Source organism: Vanellus vanellus (genome assembly GCF_965231255.1).
Source record: "Vanellus vanellus genome assembly, chromosome: 20".
Classification (NCBI taxonomy): Eukaryota; Metazoa; Chordata; class Aves; order Charadriiformes; family Charadriidae; genus Vanellus; species Vanellus vanellus.
The window spans coordinates 5,772,754-5,798,169 of NC_138925.1; the positions used below are offsets into that span (position 1 = coordinate 5,772,754).

Sequence of the window (25,416 nt, forward strand, 5' to 3'; positions counted from 1 at the left end):
GAGGGTATAAAGTCTCTGACAGAGGTTTAATCATAGCATTTAGCGCATTTCAGACTTTGCTCCACTCTTTGCCCGTGCTTGAGGTTTGCGCTGAGGGAGCCGAGTGGGTGGTCGGAGCGTATGCGCTGAGCGCGGACAGCCTGGGAGAGCTGGTTTTCAGCGAGCGTCACAGGTGCAATTTCTCCATACCCCATAGAGTATAAGATCCAGGAAGACACGTAAAAGTTGTGTGCCTAGTTGTGAGTTCACCACCTCAAGCTTCCTTCCCAGCCCATGCAGAGGAACAGCCTCGCTACAGATGCTGTGTTTTATATGGGTATCTCTGAGCTCAATCCAGACGTGCCCGTTTCCTTTTGATTACAAAAGCAGACTCTGCGTGGCTCTGACATCCAAACTATGGACAGCTGCATCCAGTTTCAGAGAGCGAGAAATCAGTCCCCGCTTTCCCCAAGTCCTCTGTGCCCCAGTGTTTGCTTGCTCAGACCTGCAGTGGTATTTTTTGCTGTGGGCAAGGTCCACGCAGGGACACTAAGGAGGAGCAGAAGCGCCCGCAGCCCTTCCTCTCCCAGTAGCTCATCACAGCTGCGCTCTGCCTGTGCAAGAGGGGGGAAGAGGGTAGGAGCTAAAAGTGATTCCCATGGGAATTAGGTCGATTTTTAAGGCAGGAAGACAACATGAAGGAAATTTAAATCCCGCCGTCTGTGCTGTACCTGTTCTGTGGCAAGAGAATCCTGCTCGATAACCCTTGTGCTTTGCATGAGTGTTATGCGCTCATTAAGAAAACAAATGAGTTGTTATTGGTTTACTCATACTGGGTTTTTTAGGTTTCCATTCTAAAAAAACCCTAAATACCAAATACAATCTCTTAATGGCTAATCGATTCCTAGCTTGCTTTCCCCTTTATAGCAGAGTTATATTTCAAAGCGAGAGGGAAAGACCTGCTCAGCAAGGAGCCTCCAACACCCTGTAAGCGGCAGTGCAAGGCTTGCACGCTGGCCTCTGTAGAGGGGATTACTTAATGGGTTCGTCATGGTTTGAATGAGCAGCTACGGCCTTTGGATGCACAATTCCTGGCAATTAATATCCAGCTGGTTTAAAAGCTTGCAGTTTCACCTCAAATCACCGTAGCAGATCATTAGCTGCTGGGAAATGTACTCTTTGGTATCAGCACCCCGGTTTGTGCGTTGGCTCGCTTCCAAATAACCCTTCACCATCACCTGAGAATGGAGGCAGTAGTTTTAAACGTAGGGTAGCATTTACAGGAGTTAAAAAGTAGTATATATTTTTCCTATCCCAGCCATCTTACCTGCTTTTTTTGGTTGTTGCTGTGGCTGTTGTGCAGTAACATTCCATTTTAAACAAAATACGTTCAAAGTATGCTGCCTGCCACACCAGTGTTTAACACAGCTCTCACGTACGCAGGCGGGCTGATGATCGACCCATGCTACATAGTCATAGCTGCACACCAACCTGTGTCCACAGTATCACCCCTCAAAAACGGCCAGTTGGTCTAACGTTACCTGCATCTTCAGCATCCATTAAAGCCTTTTTAGTACTAAATAAATCCTGAGCTCCCATTTCATAGAAAATCAGACATGCAATTCTCTGGCCGAGGCCTGTAAGCCCTGCTGGCTTGCAAACCGGGGGCAGGGATTTCCATAGAAAATTCAAATCCCAAACCTACTGAAGCCAGCTGGAGTTGGAGAAAATCGGAAACCAGACCGCCAGGTGAGACAGCAGGCTGAGGTCCCTGCAGCCATGCAGGGTTGGCCACTCTGATAGCAGGTCCTCCCTGACAACTCTTAGTTTAATTTTTGTGCTGTAATTACAAGTTTTCTATATGAGCACCTGAAAAGATCTAATTCAGTCTAGGTCCTCCCCTTACAGACGCCAGTTATTGTACTGAAGTTACTTAAAAACTGGCTATTAAATGCAAGAACTGGTGGCTTTTAACTCATTTTCAGGACACTAACTAGTCCATCTCTCAAATCCTGGGAGAAGACAGGAGAATTAAGAGAAGTGGTGGAAGTTAGGAGCACTGAGAAAGACATCGGGTCTGTCATCTCAAGTCATTTCATTATTCATGTGCCTAAAACTTGTGGTGTTTAATCACAGAGTTAAGCTGTAGGACAAAAGCATGACAGAAAAGGGGGATGAGCCGCACGAGAGAGGGATGTAAAGCCAAAGGAGGTTTTGAATGCCTGGAAGAAAACATCTTAAATAGTCATTCAGTAATTTTAATAGATACCCAGAAACAACATTAGCCAGATTCTGTCATTACCTTTCCAACGAACGCTCCTTAAAAATACCACGATCCGCGGCGTCAATGACGAGAACAAATCTGAGCGATGGCGTGCCGCCTTCTGCATCCGCTCGCCTTCCTCCGGAGATCTCGCCTCGACTGCCGTGACGTAGTACCGCGGTCAGAACGCCTCGTTCACGAGGCCACTTAAATGCGGGACTGCTTTGCAAAAAGAATCCTACCCAAACAGAAACAGGCCGGCACTTGCAGATCTGTCGGCTAGAGTAGACGAGGGTGGTGCGTACCCCGCGACCCAGGCACATGTTCTTCAGCTGTTTTGTGAGGCGCTGGGGAGAAAGAGAAGTCCCTGAATATTCAGGAAGCTCAAGGTGCTACAAAAGCTCACGCCCTGGAATGCACCTTACACTGCGGAATGGTTATTAAGCACATTAGTGCACCGGCAGACAAGTCCTGATCTGTGGTGGTGGTTCTGCTCCCCGCCTTGGCATCCTCAGCTGTTTGAACCGGTGATTTCACACTCTGCAAAGCTCTGAACTCTCCTGCCCAACCACTTTAACCGGGGAAGGAAAAGGCTGGCTTCTGCGCTCACGAGCATGTTGCAAGCGATCAAAAAAACTTACATATAGTACACTTATGATTTTACCGTGGCCTGTAAAGCGCGAGGAATGACTAGGCCTTGCAATGGAAGGGGATTTTGGTCACGAGAATGGTGTTCCATTCCCGGGTGGTGGATGCCTGTAAGCCAGAGCTGTGTCGGTGTTTTTTCGCCATCTGCTCCATCAGCATGTTATACCAATGTGTTAGTGTACTTGCGTGGGCTGTCAAACTGGATTACTGGCTACACTGGCTTTATGTTTCCCAAAAGTCTCTGTTCCCAGTGTCCACCTCATTAGCCATACACCCCCCTCCCAAACCGTGAAAGAAATATATTATTTTAAAAGAATGCACTGAGTATTTGATTAACTGGTAACAAGCCCAGATTCCCACAGAAACTCATGCCAGAAAGATGTCTCATAGCCTCAGGGATGCTCAAATTTTCTTTAAAGAAAGAGAAAAAGAAAAATCAGGCAAGATACATGATTGAGCAGTGGCGGTTTTAATATCAGCTCTGACTTTTATTTTAATAGGTATGGTAGAATGTAATTTTAAATCTGCTGATCCAGGAAAAATTATACCAACACCTGAACAGTGCCAGACTTCTGATCATGGATGCCTGATCAATGCTGCCTCTAGCTACTGTAGTGGCGTGTCTTCAGCTGCGCCCTCTCTCGCGGAAACACGATTCAGTGGAGCGGACGTGGCTCTTGGCACGGGGTCTGTGGCCGGAACCGCGGGTGAGCCCTGTCTGCCGGGGATGGGACCGTGCGAGTTAGGGGGGATGCAGGTTCTCAGCACACGGCTTGTTGCTCACACTCCAGCGGAGGAAATTTGCTTGCTTTGTGATGTTTTTGCAGTCACAAGGAAAGAAAAGCCGAGGTGAGGGACAAGTGGGAGAGTGTAGGCTGGTCTCCTACAGCCAGTCCTCTCCCACAGCTTTGGTTTGATTGAACAGGATCGCTGAGATGCAAGAGCCTCAGTGCTCAGCCTCCCAGGCCAGAGGGTTTGCTCTACATGCCACTTCTGCCCGCCACCGAGCTAATTATGACCTTGCATAATATGTTTTCTATTCCCAAAGAGCACCCTACCATACTTCACCATCAGTCTTGTGCTCAGCTATTACAGCGCTGAATTTCCCTTGGCCTCAGTCTTTCTTGTGCTCCATCTTTTCTAGCTCATTATAAGACTCAGCACCTCTACGAGATTTTCTATGCATAGCAATCAAGGGGCTTTTACAAAGGGCAAAGACGGTGGAGCATCTCTCATCCGTTTGATGATTTCCGGCATCTGATCATCGCTCAGCAGCGTGTTTATGCAGGGAGTGCGCCCCTCTCCTGCCTTTGCACCAGGATAAGTCAGGAACTACTCCCAAGGACACGGCTGTAAGGGGTATAACATGCAGTTTTGGGCAGGCTGGCACTGCAAAGAATCATTCACTTAAAAAGCGATAGTTTAATTCCAAGGGCTTTTCCTGGCCAATATTCCTTTATCTCAGCGGTGTGCCATGCAGCAGCTTTTCAACCTGATTCACGGCTGTGCAGCCCACATGAATCTGCACCCCCAGCAAGGCAGAAAAAGCACAGAACCCAGCACGCAGTGCCGCTCCGGGTGTGCGGGACATATTGCAGAGTCACACCGCAGCTCGGGTTTCGAACGGCGTCTCCTTGCGAGCAGCCCAGGAGTCGTGCAGGGGCGCCTCGTGGGGCACTGTGTCAGCATGGCGTGCCTAGGGAAGGAAGGCGGTCGCTTCAACAGATTTCTTTTGCTTTTTATTAGGCTTAAAGCTTGTCTCAGGGGGATGTTCTCAGGAAGAAGAGAAAAATGTGCCCAGAAGCAATGATCAGTCATAGTAAGGCTGGAAGGGTGAGGCAGTTCTGGAGCAAGCACAAGCATAACTAACTTTGCAAGCAACAACATGGCTTCGTACGGTGCAGTCAGGGTGAACTGGGCACTGCCAGACCCCTGGAGCCCCTGGACCCCAACTCCAGGCTTGGGGAACTACACAGGTTTGATGTTATGTACGTGAAATACTGCAGAGCCAGGCCCCCATCAGCCTGAACGCAGGCTGTGCGGTGTCAGGTGAAACGGGAGGGAGCAAACCCAGGGGAACTGGGATTCCCCATGGGATTACGCTCATGGGGCTGGACCACCGGTCCCTGCTCAAGGCTTCACACTCGCAGCTGGGGATGGTGCTCTGCCTTGAACAGGAGCAATCATGTCCAGGAGTGAAGGCTAAGGGCACGGGAAGGTGAGAAGGGACAAGACCATGCCTTTCCCAGGTCAGCCTATGGCCTTCTTCAAATGTTTTGACCTTGCAGTGGGATTCCGCTCATTGCAGACTCCCTTCCGCAGTGCAATGTGTGACTATCCCTCAGTTAAAAAATCCTGGAAGAAAAACAGGCTTATGGGAAGCGTGGGCACAGCTGTTCTCCACAATAAACCCACAAGGACCTTGCGTTAGAAACGCAACTTATCTAGCGTAACCAAAGCAGTATATTCCCTGGGAGCCATACCATTGCGGAGAGCCTGGAGGAATGGTGGCGACCAGGGCTGAGGGGGAAGGAGGCACGTCCACCCGCCAGCACCGCACACCCCTATGGTCCAACGCTCCAGCACAGAGGAGGAGATGGAGCGGGGCCTCGCCAAGCTGGTTGCAGGGAGCAGCTACCGGCAGGAGGTGGGTAAATAAGTCCAGGAAGGAACAGGATCCCTCTGGATTGCCACAGCTGGGAACAACTCCTGTGAGCGGTCATGCTCTTATTAAACGCCATGACACGTGGTTTCCGCTAAGTCCATAGAAAGTTGAGTATTACTTTCCAGGGATGGAGGCTTTGTTGATCACAGGGCACCCAGTTCATTCAGTGGTGCATGGTTCATACTTCACCATAATGCAGCAGACTAAATAATTATCATTAACAATTTGATGTTTTTTTTCAATGTCCACAGAGGGATCCACTCTTTTCAGGAATGTGAGTCACTCTATTTTGGCAAAGCCTTTAATTCTGTGGCCTGGTGTTGAGCTCTGTTCTGCTCCATTATTTTTTCATCACAATGCGGTGTTCACGCACGTGTCTTGGGGCTGTTAAAGGAGAAGTGGCTGCCCGAGCATTCGCACCCCATTCAAGGAGTCGCACACACCCCACCCAAGTCTTTAACTGCCAGGACCAGGGTCCCTTCGCAGCAGGGGACCCTCATGAGCCGACGGGTGCCCCTTTTGACTCTTCGCATGTGCGTGTGCACACACACACACACACACACTATTACCCTTGGGCATGCTCCCTCCTTCTGCAGGCTCGACCCTGGGTTTCCTGCAGCAGAGTCTCAGCAGTCGGATTTTATAAAAATAAATAATTTAATTGGAAGGTACAGCTAGCTGGGTGCCTCCAGAGAGGGATGTAAAACAACGAAATCCCTGGGCGATTATACTTTTGCCATCTCTACACCCGCCCCTCACGTGCTGTTCACACATCTTTTAGTCCAACGGGGATTTTTGGTCTGGGGTCTTCGAACACTTTCTTGGATTCTCTCTCTGTGTCCGGGCAGGCCGGCCATTGACTACTCTTGTCTTGTTGATTTGCAGTCTCTGCTGAGGGCTGTCGCCTCCTTATCTTCTGATTTACACTTCTTGTGCACCTGCGCTCGCTGGCAGAAGGCGGGGAACTGAAAAGTCCCAGACTTAGGGAAAAACACTACCAACACACCAGTGTGTTATCAATATTTTCCTTATACTAAAAGAATAAACACAGCACTATACCAGCTGCTAGGAAAAATACTAAGAAAATAAACTCTATTGTGGCCTAAAGGCTTCAGCAAATCTAGCTACTCATGCCGAGTAAAGATAGGCAAACAGCATGAATCACACCATGCTATAACCCTATGTAATTTATTCTAATTAAAACTTACTTATTTAAGCTAAACAACAAATATCTCTCAACAGGGCATCAGGTGCCCTTGTGCAGATCCGGGCAAAACACTTTAATAAGTTTTTTTTCCCATTGGCACACTGGTACCTGAGGTGTCGTCATCGATGGAGTGAGCGCGCCTTCTCTACCTCAGGAAGTGTAACGGTTATTCACTTCAAAATCAAAGCAAACATTTATTGTATTTGTAATTAACCTTTTCCTAGAACTAATAACACCCCCCCTCTCTTCCCAGCCTTCCTCTTGTCCGTGTGCCGCCTCCTTGCCAGTGTTAGTCACCATTTCTAAGCACACCTTGTGAAGGCATGGCCGTCCCATCCTCCCAGCCAGCAGTGATGGGATGTCAGCGACATGGCAGCACTAAGCTGAATCACAGAATCACAGAATCACAGAATGGTCGGGGTTGGAAGGGACATTCAGAGATCATCTAGCTCACCCCCCTGCCAAAGTAGGGTCACCCAGAGCAGGTTGGACAGCAACGCATCCAGGCGAGTTTTGAGTATCTCCAGAGGAGACTCCACAGCCTCTCTGGGCAGCCTGTGCCAGGGCTCTGCCACCCTCAAAGTACTGTGTCCAACTCAGGGGCCACCAACATAAGAAGGACGTGGACCTGTTGGAGCAGGTCCAGAGGAGGCCACGAAGATGATGAGAGGGCTGAAGCACTTCTCCTATGAGGACAGGCTGAGAGAGTTGGGGTTGTTCAGCCTGGAGAAGAGAAGGCGTTGGGTAGACCTTACAGGGGCCTTTCAGTACTTAAAAGGGGTGTACAGAAAAGGTGGAGAGGGACTCTTTATCAGGGAGTAGAGCGATAGGACGAGGGGTAATGGCTTCAAACTGGAAGAGGGGAGATTTAAGTTAGATATTAGGAAAAAACTCTTTCCTGTGCGGGCGGTGAGCCCCTGGCGCAGGGTGCCCCGAGAAGCTGTGGCTGCCCCATCCCTGGAGGTGCTCAAGGCCAGGTTGGACGGGGCTGGGAGCAACCTGGGCTGGGGGGAGGTGTCCCTGCCCAGGGCAGGGGGTGGGACCGCATGGTCTTTAAGGTCCCTTCCAACCTCAACCATTCCGTGATTCTACGAAATTCCTTCTCCCCCTCCCACAAGTGTATGTCCAGTGTATGTCCATACAGGGCCATGCAGAGCCCACGTGCCCCACGGATGCACAGTGCACAAAGGGACCCTCGGCTTTGTACCCACACGCCGGCAGAAAGGCCCTGGGGATGTCAGCGCCCCTCTCACCAGGCCGGTCCGTCCCCTGACAGCGGGCCGGGCTCTCCCCACGCACCCGGGCCCCGCCGCCCCCCCACCCGCGTGGGGCCGCCCCCGCCCGCCCGGGGATTTTCCACGAGCCGACCGGGCCTCCGCGGCACGTAGCGCACGCACCCCGAGCCCGCCTCTGGCGCGAGGAGGCGGTAGCCAATGGGAGAGCGGCAAGGGGCCATGCCGACCAATGGAAGACCGGAGAGGGGCTGAACCGACCAATGGAGGGCGGGAGAGGGCGGTTCATCCGTATGGGGTGGGCTATAGCCTGGCGTCCGCGCAGTCGTTCCTTCCCAGTCAGAGGTGAGGCGGCGAGCGGGTAACTGGTGCGGAGCGGGGCTGCTGGGCCGAAGGTGAGTGTGGCGGCGGCAGCAGGGTCTGCCTCAGCCGCCCGGCCTCCCCGCAGTTGTCCGCGGGGCGGGAGGCCCCGGTGGGGTCGCGGTTTCCCTTCCCCTGGAGTCCCCCTGCCGCTCCCGTGAGATGGGGCCGCACCCGCCCTGCCTGCGGGCCTGGCCGGGCCTAGGCGGTCTGTGAGGGGGTGATGGCCGCTGTGGGGGTGCTTGGCGCCACATAGCGCGGCAGCCGCATCGCGGGGGCGGGGGGAGGTCTGCGCCGGCCGTAGACCCGCCAGCGTGCGCCGGGGGTGGGGGGCGGATATGTAAAATCTTTTGGGGAATATGGAGGGTCAAGGCTTCCTTCAAAGGCAGGGTTTAACCTCTCTCTCTTAATCATTAACAGTTGATCTCGGATTGCGTGTCGTGATTTGGACCTTCCCCTCTTTAGTGGCAGTGGATGTCCTTCAGCTTTGCATCACAAATATTTAACGTTTGATGTCAGCACTCAAATCTGTGTGCCTTAGGTCTCCTAGTGGGGTTAATTAAGTACTAGTTAAGGCAGCACTTGTGGAGAGAAGTACCTGATAACCTTGTGTGCATCTCTGGATGTTAAGGTGTGGAAAAAAATTGCCTTTTAACCATCTTGCCTCGTGCAGGGTTGCCAGAGAGGATCTTGGTCTTTCTCCTGTTCCGTTACATGACTGCTGAGTCACAGGGCAGGGCTATGACTTTCTGAGCCTGGCAGGAAGTAGTCAAGTTTGTCATCCAAACCCACAGATTGAGGCAATGCAGTTTCAGGCCTCCATCTTATTAAACAACGAGATGAGAAAGTGGTTCAACATGTCTGTGACTTGCTCCCTGCTAGGCATTATTTAAAACACATTGCATCATGTTGCAGAGCATAGAGGTGAATTAATACTGTGTGGAACATGAAGGAATAGGATTGGAAGGTGGCCTTGTTGGTCCACACTTGTCCAGTTTTCAGGAGTGCTTCAGCAGTAGAATTAATAAGTTAGGATCTAATACAGTGAGGGCAAAGGTCTAATGAGCAGTAAGTGCTTTTCTGAGTGGTGGTGGTATGAGACTTGCAGTCTTACAGGACCTTAAGTGTCATGAAAGACTTCCACTGATAACTGTATGGCAGGTCAGTAATAAGACACTAAGTTGGGTAGTTCTTTCTATGGCCAGACTTTACTGGTTTTTGTTAATCTCCATGCAGGTGCTTGCAGTGCTCAGGGTTAACAGTGTCTTAAGAGAAATGTGGCTGCAAAATAGCTCACCAGTGTGGATTTTGGTGGTAAAGTTGGCTATAAACAATCTCTGGAAATAAATATTTAAGTTGGAGTAGTCTGCAATGGTGTTAGAGTACTGCATTCTCTGTGCAGAGCACAGGATCAGATAGGGAATAAGCGATGATTTCTTGGACTCCAGTTGATAGTGAAGCTAGTCCTCAGAACTGGCAGTGGACTGTAAATTTAGCCTTCAAGTAGGTAATAACATGTGCTTCTGGGAAGGCCAGGAAAAGCTAGTGTGTGGTGTTCCTCTCCTTAAGGGAGGCACTGACCTTGCCAACAGATGATAGTACAAAAAAAGGTTTAAGGCAATGCATGCAAATACTGCTCTGGTATTTGTGTGTGTTTGGCTAGCTCTATCACTGAGTACAAAAGGTCTGCAGCAGGCAGTGCTACTGATGAGCTCTCTTGTGTTCCGTTAGCATTTCCACAGCTAGACCTGTGCATGGGCTGACTCTCACTTTCTAGATGAGTTCACTGAATTCATTGAGGCAGAATACATAATACTGAGCTTGTGATGAGCTAAACAACATCTGATTTTTACCCAGGAATAGCTTAGTGGGAAAACTGTTTCTTGAACGCAGAAGTGAGGGGGTTTGCAAAACGAGCCAAAAAATGGTGTGAGGAATTTCTGGAATGGTGCAGTGCTGTGAAATGCCTCTTTCTAAAGAAAAGGGAGGGACAACGGTAGAGGTCACTTCTCAAGGACGCTTGAGTAATGTCAGACCTGGCAGACAATCCCAAAGGAAGCTCTTGCAGTGTATATTCCTGAAGTGCCACCTTCTTTGTGAAGCTGAACAAACACTTCTTACATTACACTAAGACTGGCTCTGCTTTCAAAGAATAAGGCGCCTAATGTTTTGTTGCAGAACCATGTTTCTGAAAATTAAAGTAAAGCGTAGTGTAGCAGGTGCCAGCCTACCAAGCTCTGAAAGCCCTTTTCAGATAAATGGGATTCTTCCTATTAGCCATTGCTCAGTCCATATGCAGAGAGATAAGTGTTAGCATGGATGGGACTGATAACTAGAGAGTTGCAGGGATTTATTTCTAGCTTATATATTTACTGATTAAATTAGAGTCGTGGCAGCATGAAGGCCAGCTTGAACTAAGTTGTCTTGCTTCTTAGGTTAGCCATATCATCTGTCAGTGTGCAGGTCTTACTGTAAAGCGGGTAACAGCTAAAATCTTTGAGCTGCGTTATGTGATATGCTTCTTAGAGGCAGGACAACTGGAAAGGATGCTTTAAAGCCAAGTGGATAAACCAAATGGCTACCCATGTTTTTAACATGGGGAGGGAAAATTTGCTGTGGGGGAAGAGTCAGTGTATGAAGTTAACACACCCACGAACACACACTCCATACAAGCAGCAGTATTCCTAAGGTCTTCTTTTCTTAACTGCAGAGAGATTCATGACCATTTCTGTAAACAGGGTTACCACCCACATTAGCTTGCCAAAAAGCCAGCTTCCAGATAGTTCTACTTCTGAGGCTGAGCTTTCTTCTCTGCAGATGAGCTGGGTTTGGTGCCAGTCGATGGCTCACAGGCATTTGTATGACTTGATTTTTAAAATGTAGCTGAGCTTACATAAGGCATTCCTTACTGCAGTTTTCTTAAGGGAAGGGGGAAAAGGGAACTATACAGAAGATTGTGGTGATTTTTCTTCCTTTTAAGAGGAAAAGCTATTCCTGTAAATACTCAAGTCAGGGTGTAACTATTAATGCAAGCTCTTAATTAGAGCTGTGTTTCTATTTCAAGATAGGTTACGTTTGTCTCTGAACAGCTGCTGTGCATATTAAGAACTGTTGCACTTTAGTCTTCTATCAAAAAGAATTCTAACTAGTAGCAGATATTTCCTGTGTTAGGATTGCTTGGCCGCTCTTAGGCGGTGAGGTGACATTCCTTTAGATCTCTCTGGAAACAAGGCTTCTGGCTTTAGACTGTTCTTCCCACCTAGGTTGAGATTTTTGTCCTCTCAACATATGACTAACTCTCACGAAGTATGAAAAGTTTTCCCAGTTGAAATAGCATGAAGTGATGTTTTTGATATATTCTCATGACTGCAGGTGTTACTACAGGATATAAATGCCAAGCTGAGGCTAGCAGCAGGGGTTGCTGCATGCTGAGAGGAGTGCAAGGCTTGTGAGGTCCCTGGGGAGAGTGTCTGAGGGGGTTTATGTGCCCCTAGCACCCTTGGGCTGTGTGGGAGAGGGACCAGGTGGCAGGTCTCATAAGGGTTGACTGAGTCTTGGGTGGTTCCAGCAGTGCCTGTGCCAGTTCAAGCTGCTGGAAGCCACACATAACTGGCCTCTTGGGAGTGCCAGAAACCAGGGGATGGAAACAGGAGTGGGGTTTGTTGGGAGTGGTGTCAGCAGTTTGCGTGGCAGCTCTCGTGGAAGGACATGCCATGCTCATGCCTGGGCTGCTGCCACCTCTGCTTACCTGCAGGCTTAGGCTGCAACCTGACGGTCACCCCAGCTGAACTGGTGGCTGTTGCAAGCCTACCCAGAAGCTTTAGGTCTCCGATGAATTAGAAGGATGACATCTTTCAACAGAATTACCACTTTATTGGTGGACTCTTTCCCTTGTCTAAGGAGACTGTGATGTGCTGAAAGAAAATGGTGGTGTCCACCTGCTGCAACTGCAAGGCTGTGGCTGACACCCAAACAGAAGCACTGCAGCTTACCTGTGCTGATGTCTCCATCCAAACAGTCTTCTCAAGGACTGGAGTAGCTGTCCAGACCTTGGGTTGCATGGAATTTTGGTATCTGGAGCTCCCCTGGCATATGAAGGCAGTGCTGGATGTCGTAGCTGCAAATGCAGCCATGGGAAAAACTCAAACACATAGCTGTGTAACAAGAGGAGCTCAACAGGCAGTGCAGCAGATATGATCAGGAGAAAGTTATATGGCATTGTGCACTGTTCCAGGCTGAGCAATAGCCCTGCTTTAACGTGCATTTCTCTAGAGAAGTTTGCTGCCCTACCAGCAGCTTGCATTTGTTACATCACTGAGGGGCTGCTAAGGCTAGTGAACCCTACAAATTGTCTGCTGCTACTAATCTGTGTAGGGCCTAATGATCCTCCAATGAGGTAACGTAGAAACATCAAAAGAGACTATGTCCCTTGGAGCAATGTTAAAAGGATGAGAAACAGAGGTGGTGGTCTGCTGTATCATCCCAGTCAGAGGGGGGTCCTTTGGGAGCTGATAGGATTTACCTCACCAAGTGGGGCAAGAACATTTTTGCCAGCAGCTGGCCACACTTTAAACTAGATTTAGTGGGGGGTGAGGGGGAGGAGATGGATTTTTGAGCAATAAAGATGAGACTTTATAAAAAGTTGACAGGGTCAGTAGCACAACTGAAGTGTCTATATACCAATGAATGCAGCATGGGTAGCAAACAGGAGGAATTGGAAGCCACTGTGCACCTAGAAAGCTATAATCTAATTGCTGTCGCTGAAACTTGGTGGGATGAATCACATGACTGGAGTGCTGTAATCAATGGCTATAGACTGTTCAGGAGGGACAGGCAAGGAACGGCGGCATGGGGGTTGCCCTTGTGTTTAAAAAAAGGATTGATTGCACAGAGCTGTGCTTGAAGAATATTGATGAACAGGTTAAAACTAAAAGTTTTAAACTGAAAGAGGGTGGGGTTTAGTTTGGAGACAACTAAGAACTTTATGATGAGGGTGATGAGACACTGGAAGAGGTTGCCAAGAGAAGTTATGGATGCCCCATCACTGGAAGCCTTCAAAGTCAGGGTGGACAGTTCTTTGAGCAGCCTGATACAGTAAAAGATGTCCCTCCCCATGGCAGGGGCATTGAACTAGATATCTTTGAAGGTCCCTTCCACCCAAACCATTCTATGATTAATGCGAGTTAATTAAATTAAAGAGAGTTTACTCTTCTTTTCAGGTGTTAAAGATGTCCATTCTCAAGATCCATGCCCGTGAAATCTTTGACTCCCGTGGGAATCCCACTGTTGAGGTAGACCTCTTTACCAACAAAGGTGAGTCCTTAGCTGTAGATGTTTATTCCTTTCTTGTATCTGATAGAACTGAAGAGGCAGTCAAAAGTATGCAAATTGTTCTGTTCTAGCAGTGGAATTGTGCTAACTCTTTCCTCCATACATACAGCACGTTGCTGAGCTTGCTGTGGGACTTGCAGGAAAAACCTGTGCCTCATTCTACTGGGATGAATTTGCTGAGCCCAGCATGCTGGCCTGGACAATGAAGGGCTTTTTGAAGTGTGCTGCTGCTTACAGTCTAAATTGTGCAAGTGTTTATCCAAACCTGCCTTCTTCCCCTTGCCCTGAGTGTAAATTGGGATAGCACTTGCAAGCTGAGTTAACAAGGCCTTCGTTCCTGTCCTTAAGCAGCAGCTAATGATCTTGGTTTTCAGTGTTCCCGAAGCTCTGTATGGTTGCACTTGAGGTTTACTTCTTGATTTGTCTAGCAGTCACTTTGTGTAATGTAATGAAGCAGTCCTCTGCTGCAGAGTTGAATCTCGGGTAATAGTTTCTTCTGCGTAAGTACTCGGGCATGACTAAACAACTTGTCTAATTGGGTTTTTGCATATAACATCTTATATTTTTAATTATTGTAGGACTTTTCCTTGGTTTGTTACTTGTTCATCCCACATCTGATAGGATCTGACAAAGGCATTGTGCAAACACATACCAGTTTGATTTGGTGGAATGAGCAAACACAATAGCTGTAATACGCTAACTAAATAGCTGATCTTTCTGCCTCAAAAGATTAATGCAGTCATTTAATGAGATTGCCCCTACTAAGCTCTTTGCTGTAGTGGGATAAGGGAAAGACTGGAGACTGACGTTGGCATCTTGAAGCACAGGCAGAACAGACTCCACTGTACTGATTTACTCAAAGTTCAGCATCTTTGGCTGGAAGAATGAGCTGTCTGGTGGTTGTCCTGTTGTCAGAAGAGCTCAGAACTCATATTAACAAAAGAGGCCTCCTAATTGTCCCTTGTATGCCATATCTTAGAAGAATTTAAGAGCTCACCTGCTGGACTGAGCTCAAAAATAGATTCTGTGAATAAAGCTACCTTTTCGGAAGGGGAACAGGTGACTTTCCTAACTTAAACATTTGAAATGCACAATGGAAGAGAATAAGTGAGTCAACTTGCTGTTGATCAGTATGATGGAGACACTGGTGAATTGGTGATGCTGTAAAGGAACAGACAGCTCTCAGGATCATTGTATAAGTGAGCAGAGATGTGGTTTAGAGGTTACCTCTCCCATCTCCAGGGGTGGAAATATGTGGTGGGTTGGGATGGCATATGGGTAGAGAATGTTTTGTGAGTTTGAATGTGCTAAGACAGTTCTTTTTTCTGTTGTTACAGGTCTGTTCAGAGCAGCTGTTCCCAGCGGTGCTTCAACTGGAATCTATGAAGCTCTGGAGCTTCGTGACAATGATAAGACACGCTACATGGGGAAAGGTAAAACTGAATTTGGGTACCTAGCTTGGCCTGTTAAAATGGCTGTGTTGCTGCATATGGTTATGCCAGATTGCAGCAGAGGACTTGTGGGCTCTTTTACTGATATCCATGTTCTGTATAAGGCATGGCAATTAAGCAAAAGCAATGGAGATTAATAGTAAGATAATAGCAATGCATACCACGCGTAGACTGTGTGGCTGAGACGGAGGTAAAGCACTGACTGCTGGATTTTCCAGGGGGCAATGTGGAGAGTGACTCTGTCTCCAGCAGTGCATCTACATAGTGGTGGAGATAACTGTACTTCCTCATGTGTGTACATAGAGGTCAGGCATGCCAGCTAGGTGATAATGTCTCTAGTACACTATGCACAAACATACTCTAAGCCACTCCTGTTGCCCTGCATGTCGGTGCATGTCAGAGTACAGAGCGTGTTGTAAGAGCATCCAGACTACCTGTTCCAAAATGCTTGGTGATACTGCAGCTAGTCACAAGATCTCTCCATAGACCAAATGTTCAAAGAACTATTAAACGTATCTGCTCAGGCACTATAGGTGCCTTAGATCCCAGTGTGTTAAATCCTGAACCTGAGGTTTATGTCAGCTGCTGACCACAGCTAATGTGCAGCTGGCAATCATGGAAGATACTTTTGTTTCAGACTGCATAATAGCTAAACCCACTTTAGCTTTTTGTCTGTCATTCTAAGGTATCCAGGATACTTAAGTTTGTGTTGATGGCATAATATTTTAGTTGTATGGGGACTGACTTTACGTTCCAAAAGGAAACTAAACACAGCAGTCACCAAACTGGCTTGGGAACAAATATGGGGGGAAATTAATAGCCATGTACAAAATTTCATTACCTAATAAATATCCTGATAGTAATTCTTATGACTACTCTGAGTGCTTGGACAGTCAGGACTCCTTTTTATCTTGCTGCTGTAAAAGCACTGGTCATACCTTCCAAGTATATGAAATCAACTTGACTTTTGACTGGGAGAGGGAATTACTTGTCTTCAAACTTTTCTGCCAGTCAGGTGGAAGGAAGCTGAAATATTTTGTGCCTAGTGGTTAGAATGGACGACTACTGAATTGAAGAGCCTTGTCTGAGAAGGTTCATGGCTGTTACTACTTTAACACAGAATAAACTCCTAGATGACTGGAGATCCCAAAGAGTTTATGCTGTTTACCTAGGGCACTCTCCCTTGAGAAGAGTAAATGTGTACTTCAGTGTGCTAAATGTCTGTGTGCGTAGACCTGTTAAATCTGATCCTACAGGCATTTCTTCATGGCACTAGACAGTAGCCTGAGCTTCCACAACAGGGTATCACAGCTGAAGGTTTTTGTCAGCTGGGGAATAACATGAGTCATGAAAAAATAATCACCAAATGGGATGAGTTACAGGTTGCTGGTAGGTCTTTTGTAATATAAATCTGTAGACTTAGACCATTTAAAAGGCAGTTAATGCGTTTTGGGATGCACTTAATTAGCATTCACCAGTTGTGAAGCTTACGTGTTTGAAAATCTTTAATATGACAGTATTCCTTAGGCAGATATTGGTAGCTGGGTAATGATGGTCTCTCCCTATGGGGAGGAAGCAAGTTCATACTGGAACCGCTGGTTTGTGCAATGGTGGGCCCACATAGATTAATTAAAAGGATGTGGCTGTGTTCATGCTTTACTTCCTGTCTGAAGCCAGGAGCAGACAGTAGATTTTCGTGCCTCTGTCTAGGTACAGAGGCAGTGTACTTCAGCATTGTATCCAGTGTAAAACATGTCCTACAGTGATGCTTTAGCAATGTTACAAAATAATAGCAGATAGTGAAATGCCTGAGCTGCTGCATGCTTAACTTCTGGGGAAACCTCTTGCTTTCCCCTTACTCATTCATTCTAGGAGTGGCCTATCGTAAAATTGTTTCTAAATGCTGTCATTCAGCCACTTGAGGTTTGGATCCACAATGGTGTTTACAATAGTACGGAAACCTGGGTGGAGAGACCAAATACAGCCTCACTGGCTGATGTGCAGTTTCCTCTACACTTTGAACCCTCTTGTTTCTAGTCTGCTGCTCAGTATCAGACACTTGCTGACTGTCTGTTTACCTATTTGTGTCCTTTTCACTTTCTTGCATGACTGGCTTTGTTTTTTGGCTGTGAGTCTTCATCTCTTCCTTGATTCTCTTGTCCATTTCGCTTCTGTCAGGTGTATCCAGAGCTGTTAAATATGTTAACGAGTTCCTGGGGACAGCATTGTGTACACAGGTAATGGATGTGCATTCAGTGCAACCTTGTCACTTGGGTAAATTTCTCCAGTGCATGGTCTTGCAAACTAACTTTGCAGCAGGCATTCCTAGATGATGCTTACTTCATGCAACTTCCATTCAATTGAGATGACCTCTAAGTGTTTAGATTTGGCTGTAAGCTCAGGTTGGATTGAGGTTTGAATAGCATGAGGTGGTATTTTTGAGATTTTTGTTACTGAGATCACCTACTAATGCCTGCATAACCAGTGTGGTTGACCAGTGTCCAATTTGCTTGTTCCTTCCAGGTGTCTCAAAAGCTGTTGAGCACGTCAATAAAACAATTGCACCTGCACTGATTAGCAAGGTAGGAGCAGTCTGTCTTTTGCTAACATCAGCTAATGCCAGTCCAGTGTGTCCTTACTGATGGGTTGTCTCTCTAAAGACAGTTCCTGTAACTGTCTTTATTACATGGGGGGTGTTAGCCTGTGTGTTGGAGTGCATGTGAACGGACTGACCTCCAGCAATTGCTTTACTTAATGACAGCATATCTAACACTTAATCAAAACAATTTCTAGCAGCCTAGTATTGTAGTGTGCAGAAATACTTAAGCGCTTGGGAACATCAGTGGTGTGCAGTTAAGATACAAGCTGCTTTATGCTTAAAAGGGTGGCTGAAAGATGGGGAGGGACTGGGTTTCATCTAGGCTGGCTAATTTGGAAGGGAATCTGGGGGATCTTGGTAAAATCTGTTTGAGTGAGATTCCTGTGCGTTCTGTGGGTGTTGAGCCCTAGCTAAAAAGGATGGTGCAAAACTAAGTGGCAATGCATAAAGTGGTTGCACATTCTTAGTGACAATTCCAAACACTATGTATTAAGTTACAAATGGATGTATGTTGTGAGCAAGCTGGTTGTCTTTGAGCTTGCACTGAAGGGGCAGGGGGCACAAACTGGGGCTATGCCGTACCAGGCAGATAGCAGTGTAAATGTCAGGAAGTCAAGGGACGTGATAGCCTTGCAGCTCTGGATGTGAAGACCAAAACAAGCTTTTGATGCATCCAGCTTACCTGTCAGCCTTGGTCTGCTGGAAGACAAGAAGATGCTGCTGTGTGATAAGGACAGCACTAGTCTCTTCAACTGTTGGAAGTTGCCCTTAAGAGAGTCTTGGTGCCTGCTTGGGAAATAAAAATGCAGTGGGTAGGTGAGAGTATGTAGAGCCATGTTTGGTGTCAAGCAGTGCTTTGCTTGCTTCTCTCTGCAGAATGTCAACGTTGTGGAGCAAGAAAAGATTGATAAACTGATGCTGGAAATGGATGGATCGGAGAACAAATGTAAGTGAGCCTTGTGTTGCAGTGAGGTGTGTAAAGATGAAGATTGGTTTATAGAATTCTAGCTTACCTTATCAGAAACAATGGGCAGTGCATGGCATACGCTGTGCACTACCATAACCAAGACCATGGTGTTGGTATTGCTGAGTCTTTTCATGAAGACGTAACACTTCTGTAAACAACTTCTTCCTATTTCAGCCAAATTTGGTGCCAATGCCATCTTGGGTGTATCTCTGGCTGTATGCAAAGCTGGTGCTGCTGAGAAGGGTGTCCCCTTGTACCGTCACATTGCTGACCTTGCTGGAAACGCAGAAGTCATTCTTCCAGTTCCTGTAAGTCTCTTGATAGAGCTACCTACAGACTTGATCTGACCAGGTGCTTCATGATGTCTTGTGGTCTTGGATCAAGTTTTCTACAGAATGGAGAGTCCTAACATAAATGCTGTTACCAGTTTACACTGAAGCACTCTTAACTTGACTTCTCTTTTTTGGTTACTCCAAGGCTTTCAATGTGATCAATGGTGGCTCCCATGCTGGCAATAAGCTGGCTATGCAGGAGTTCATGATCCTCCCTGTGGGTGCTGACAGTTTCAAGGAGGCAATGCGCATTGGTGCAGAGGTCTATCACAACCTGAAGAACGTAATCAAGGAGAAGTATGGCAAGGATGCAACCAATGTGGGTGATGAGGGTGGCTTTGCCCCCAACATCCTGGAAAATAAAGAAGGTAAGAATGAGTGAAGTGTGCAAGGAGGTATAACTGATGGTCAGAGAATAAAGACCATATTTGTCCAGTATGAGTGGAAAGCAAGATCAGGTTGCAGCACTTGCTGCGGTTTCTTTGCTCTGCTGCTTATCCTGACAAACTTTCCAAGATTTCTGGGGGATTGTTCAGCCTGGAGAAGAGAAGGCTCCCAGGGAAACTTTAGAGCACTTTCCAGTACCTAAAGGGGGCCTACAGGAAAGCTGGGAAGGGACTCTTGGTCAGGGAGTGTAGTGATAACACAAGAGATGATGATTTTAAACTGGAAGAGGGGAGATTTAGATGAGATATTAGGAAGAAATTCTTTCCTGTGAGGTTGAGCCCCGGCCCAGGTTGCCCAGAGAAGCTGTGGCTGCCCCATCCCTGGAGGTGTTCAAGGCCAGGTTGGACAGGGCTTGGAGCAACCTGATCTGGTGGGAGGTGTCCCCGCCCATGGCAGGGGGGTTGGAACTAGATCTTTAAGGTCCCTTCCAACCTCAACCATTCTGTGATTCTATGCTGTACTGGTGTCGTCCAGTATAGACCACAGAGTTGTTCTCTTCAGCATAATTTGTGCAGCTTGACAGGATGGCTTTGACTTCAGTGCCTCAGTACTGTTTAATTCCTGTAGCAGCTTAAGGGAATCTTACCCCTTCCATTTGAAAAGTGGTGTAGCAATGTCTGCATGCATTGCAGGTTTCCCAGAAGTCAGCAGTCAAACTTTAGTGGAGTGTTTTTTCTGCTGACAAAGGAGGAAAACAGTTTGAACTATGCCCAGTAATGTGTGGGAGTGCATGAAGGCTTGTCTGGGAAGTTGAAGCTTTTGCTGCTTCCACAGCCAAACAGTTCTGTTCAGAAACCTGTGGGGGAGGGAGACTGTTTGTCTTGTGGAAAGTGAAATACCTGTTTCTGCAAAAACTGTAGCAGAAGAGATGTTTTTCTCCCTCTTTTGCAGAAGTGGAGCTGCTGATAAGCCAGTAGAATACTAGAACTTTAACTTGTTACCTTAAAGCTGTTAGTTATATTATTGTTGAAGGTAGCCTCTGAACAAATTGCCTGATGCTGAAGATACTGAGCCAGCACTAGAAATCAGGGTGTTTTTGAATCCCACAGTCGCATGCAGCTCATGCTAGGTCTGTACCCTAGCAGACAGACATCAGTGAAGATGACCTTGAATGACCAATGCAGTCCAAGGAACTTGTGTTGCTGGCAGCAGCTGCTTTTGCAGTTTGTTCTGCATTATCATCTGAAGAAAAAAAAAAAAAAAACAAACCCAACCCACAATAAAACCCCCGAACAAGCAACCCACAACAAAAAACAAACAAAAACATTTGATCTAAGCTTACTACTGTAAATAGCCTGTCTGACCCAGCTGCTTGGCTTTGAGTCAGGGGTGATTGGAAGGGTCTTACTGGTTGTGACCATACTGAGTTTCTGTGCTTGGACTCTGCTAAACAGGGCCACATAGTAGGTAGTATCCAGAGAGTCCTACTGAGTAGGTAGTTCTGTTCCCTCTTCTGCATATAAATGTGCAAGTGGAGAACAGGTAGATGCAAAGAGAGGGCGCCCTGTGCAGGGGCAGGCTGTGTATCACAGTGCCTGTCAGGGTTTGGATGCTTACCACCTTCGTGGTTAACATCTGATCTGGAGCTAAAAGGGATTAAAGTGCAGTCACTACTCCCTGTCCACGTGCATAAAGCTGAAAGAGGATGTGGTATCATCTAGTATTAAGCTTTCTGGGCTGACATGTAGTCCTGCATGAAGAGATTATGAATCCTGTAATGGTGTCTCAAGAGTATTACAGGCTAAAAGCAGTATTAAAGTAATATCTTCTTCCAGTCAGTTCAGAAGTGGGAGAGAACCTTTCCTGTGTGGCCCTTGGGCTTTTTGTAGGGGGTAATGGAAATTCTTTGCCAAGTGGATGTACTGTTGCTGGTAAACGAATAGCTTTTGAGTTAAGATGTTTGGCAGGAACTCAGAAACGCCATACTGTATTTCAGCTCTGGAGTTGCTGAAGACTGCTATCAGCAAGGCTGGCTACTCTGAAAAGGTTGTCATTGGCATGGATGTGGCTGCCTCAGAGTTCTACCGTGATGGAAAGTATGACCTGGACTTCAAATCCCCTGATGATCCCAGCAGATACATTTCTCCTGATCAGCTGGCAGACCTGTACAAAGGCTTTGTCAAGAACTACCCCTGTAAGTTGGTTGTCAACAAGAAGCACAGTAGTAGTGGTGAATAGGGGTTAGGGTGCAGTCTACCTTATAAGAGGGATCAAGAGCAGAACAATCAGCTTAGCCTTTTTGGGGTCTTAGCAGTGTTCTTTGAGGTGGGTAGTACTTGGCTGCAGCACTTTGGTACCACTGCTTTCAAACAAGACTGACCTTTCACAGGGTGGCATTGTCTCAAAGCTCCTTGTATCCCTCTACAGTGGTGTCCATTGAAGATCCATTTGACCAGGATGACTGGGCTGCCTGGAAGAAGTTCACTGGCAGTGTTGGTATCCAGGTGGTTGGTGATGATCTGACTGTGACCAATCCAAAGCGTATTGCCAAGGCTGTGGAGGAGAAATCCTGCAACTGTCTCCTTCTTAAGGTCAACCAGATCGGCTCTGTGACAGAGTCCCTGCAAGCGTAAGTTCTTCCCTATTGGCTATGCCAGTGAGGGGGATTGGTCAATTGAGAGAGGGGAACATGCAGACCAGAGATCTGCTGATTGGGCAGCTGTGAAGGAAGAACTATTAACTAATAGAGGATATTGGCAAGTAAACTTTGTACCTTCATGGTCTTAAAGTCATGTAGGCACATCAAACAACTTCACTGGGTCTAAGTGTGTGTAAAAGCAGCTCTTTATCACTTCATTGTTGTATGATCCTAACCCTAACATGTGCCAAAGGGCAGTTCTGTCTTGCCAAAGCGAGGAATGTGTGCCACTTGGAAGCATCGCTAGGGCGAAGGCTGCTGAGCAAATGGGCACTGTGTGAGGCTTCATCTGTTTTATCTCTTCTAGCTGCAAGCTCGCCCAGTCCAATGGCTGGGGTGTGATGGTGAGTCACCGCTCTGGAGAAACAGAAGATACCTTCATTGCTGATCTGGTAGTTGGTCTCTGCACTGGTCAGGTTGGTATCTGTAGCTGCCATAGCTTGCCTTCTTGCTTGATGAGTTAATACGGTGTTAAAGCTGTGCTGCGTAGCAGATAGGGTCTGCTCTGACTTAAGGCATGCTAATTTGCTGTTCCTGTATATAGGAAGCTGATTTGTCTAATGGGAGTGTGATGAGGGAACACGTTATCTTGTGTAAACTCACCTTTAACCACCAATCTAAAAAATCTTAGTCAACTCCAGAGGGTGTATTGGGATTTCCTGGTACTGAAGCTGTTAGGAAATGAACAACCTTTATGGCTCCCAAGCCCTATCCTGTTTGAGTATACAGATATTTAGAGCCTGATGCTGAAATAAAGCTTGTGATAACGCTTATTACTCAGAGTAGAATAGTTTTGTCCTGGCCTCCGTGGCCTTATTTCTGTTGAGTTCTTTACTAACTTCCTGATTTCCCCTTTCAGATCAAAACTGGTGCCCCTTGCCGATCTGAGCGTCTAGCCAAGTACAACCAGCTGCTGAGGTGAGACTCGGGAAGGGAGAAAGGGGTGAGGGTTAAGCCTAACGTTGAATGGATGCTCCACTAATGCATTTGGGGCACAGCTTGGTCTTCTGCATCTCAGAAATACTCTGCAGCTTAAGGCCATAAACTGACACCAGCAGATGTGCTTTTGGGCTGGCGCTGTGCTTGCAGAGTGTGCCATGGGCTACCTGATGAGTTGGGCGGGTAATGTCCATGATACATGCACTAAAGGGGAACATCATACAGAGCATCCAGTGGTATTAGATATGAGACACTGTCCTTCTGTCTGCATGATGCTGTTCCCTTGGGCAAGCATTTAAAGTGTTTGGATGAAGTTATGAGATGGGTGATACTGACGAGTGCAGTTAAATGTGTGTATAACTGAAGTTGCTTGGTGGGAACTGGCTTGTGACTCTGGTAGTAGCTTCAGTGCCAGGTAGATCAGGTGATTTGGCATAAGGCCAACAGCTGTGCTAATGCAGGAGTTGTACGCTGTCTGCTCACACCCAGCACTCTCTTCCCTTTTCATCAGAATTGAAGAGGAGCTTGGCAGCAAGGCCCGTTTTGCTGGAAGGAACTTCAGGAACCCTCGTGTCAACTAAGCCGTGTGGTTCAGTCACCCCCTGTTCTGGTTTAAAGCACTAGTCATCTACTTAGATCACAATTACCTATACTAGAAAGATAAGGGCAGCTGAAGGGCAAAGACCAGTTTGCAGGTCCTCTTCCCCCCTAGATGATTCTTTCACCTAATGTTTTCACCAAGTCTGATCTGTTACTTGTAATGCTCTACTGCTTTTGTAGAACAGTCCCTGGGGGAAGTTGTGTATTAAACACCCTCTGGGACCATGACCTTGTGACTCTGGGCATAAACACTTAACTCTTTTCTCTGCCTGTCTGGTCTTCAATGTTTGGAGCTGTGTGACTTGCAGTGCAGCAAAAGAGGTACCTGCGAACAGAAATAGTAGTGTTTTTACATGTGATAAATAAAAGCATCAAACAACCCAACAAAGTGTGGCTTTGAGTTACTTTGGGGAGGCTGAGGAGCAGGGATAGCTACCTCTGTGTCATCGTGCCCTGTTTTAAGTCAAGGGAGCAAGAGTTGGACTGCTGTCAGTGCGGCCATGGGGTGGACTTGATTTGCTTTGTGAGAAATAGATGAAGAATTAGCTGAATGTATGTGCCTGCTATCAAGTAGTGGCCTTCAAGGATGTTTTCAGTCATTTGGAAGGGGGACTAAGAATAGGTTTCTAACCCTTAGATCAATTGTGGTCCTGCAGGGGAAGAGGAAAAAGCTCAGAGGTCTTCCTTCATTTATCAAAGATGAGGTGTATCCTCACAAGTGCTGTGGTTACCCTTTATTGTGGACTGTTGCAGATGTCTGCTTGTCAGTCTTGTCACAGTACTACTGAAGAAATTCAGTGATTGACTTTGCTTTTAGTGAGAGGTAGGCACAGTGTTGACCGTATTGGAAGTGAATTTATAACCTCCATTGTGATCAGTTGCGATGTGAAGATGTAGCTCAATAAGACACGATTTGTGGAACAGAACCATGCCTGAACCCTTGTGCCTGGAAGAGAAAAAAGGAAAAGCTACATGTGAAATCAGTGATTGTAGAAGATGGTGATAGATTTTATAGATATTTCTGTGTAACATTACAAGGAATGCTGGTATGAGTGGGATGCAGTATTCAATTAAAAAACTTTAGTCAGTGTTAACTGCTGCATTTGTTTTACCTTTGTTAATAGCACTGTAATATAAGATGTAATTGAAAGCTGATCTGATAGCTGCACTTTAATTTTTACCCTATTAGTGTCTAGGTACCATTTTTCACATGGGGGAAGAAAAGGCTTTGGGGGACTTCCAGCTGTGTGAGAACAGATGGCCATAAACAAAAGGCTCATGAGCAAATATTTATGTTTCCAAAGCCCTTTGTTTTGTTCAGATTGCAGCTCTGCTGGATTGGCTGGGCAGGGAAGGGAAGGTGGTGAGAGGTTGCAAAGCATCCTCAGTCAGCACTTGTGTTCTTGGGGATAAGGATGAGGAATCCCTTTTTCTCAGGATTTGGAATGAGATTGTTCAGCGATTCTGTCACTCTGCAGAGTCACTGCCTGAGCAGCACCCTCAGAGCGGGGCAGCCGGGGGCAGAGCTACGAGGTTTGTCCCGTGCCCAGCAGGAAAAAGCAAGTTATTGCACAATGAGGGAGGGGTGGTTTAAACCAGTTCTTGTTGCTTATGGGTTTTTGGTTTTTCCCATAATGGCAGATTTGTAAGGAAAAGATTCCAGATTCAAAAGTCACTTCAGTGGCCATTCTACTTTCAGTTCCCTGAAACTAAATTACCTGTGGCTGGAAACGTTTATGGTCTGTGAGGAGCACAACA

The 25,416-nt window shown here is 46.9% G+C and overlaps 1 protein-coding gene across 3 annotated transcripts; it reads left to right on the forward strand.

Moving 5' to 3' along the window:
* The first annotated feature begins 8,332 nt into the window (after positions 1-8,332).
* Positions 8,333-24,046, forward strand: ENO1 (enolase 1). Of its 3 annotated transcripts, none has more exons than XM_082493633.1 (12): positions 8,333-8,389; positions 13,574-13,667; positions 15,023-15,118; positions 17,315-17,373; positions 18,612-18,681; positions 18,877-19,010; positions 19,180-19,402; positions 21,418-21,615; positions 21,849-22,050; positions 22,427-22,535; positions 22,979-23,037; positions 23,570-24,046. In XM_082493633.1, exons 2-12 carry the CDS (start codon positions 13,583-13,585, stop codon positions 23,637-23,639), a joined length of 1,305 nt encoding a protein of 434 aa, XP_082349759.1. In that variant the 5' UTR covers positions 8,333-8,389; positions 13,574-13,582; the 3' UTR covers positions 23,640-24,046. The 3 variants fall into 3 exon arrangements, with proteins under 3 accessions (XP_082349759.1, XP_082349758.1, XP_082349760.1); XM_082493632.1 differs by lacking the exon at positions 17,315-17,373 and adding an exon at positions 17,660-17,718; XM_082493634.1 differs by lacking the exons at positions 8,333-8,389; positions 13,574-13,667; positions 15,023-15,118; positions 17,315-17,373 and adding exons at positions 16,462-16,525; positions 17,660-17,718.
* The last annotated feature ends 1,370 nt before the right edge of the window (positions 24,047-25,416 follow it).

What these genes read in the sequence shown, in the direction of transcription:
- ENO1 (XM_082493633.1), top strand. Translation starts at nt 13,583, where the DNA reads ATGTCCATTCTCAAGATCCATGCCCGTGAAATCTTTGACTCCCGTGGG. An exon ending in CTTTGTCAAGAACTACCCCT is followed by an intron (nt 21,616 to 21,848) that starts GTAAGTTGGTTG and finishes ATCCCTCTACAG; the next exon opens with TGGTGTCCATTGAAGATCCA. An exon ending in GTGACAGAGTCCCTGCAAGC is followed by an intron (nt 22,051 to 22,426) that starts GTAAGTTCTTCC and finishes TATCTCTTCTAG; the next exon opens with CTGCAAGCTCGCCCAGTCCA.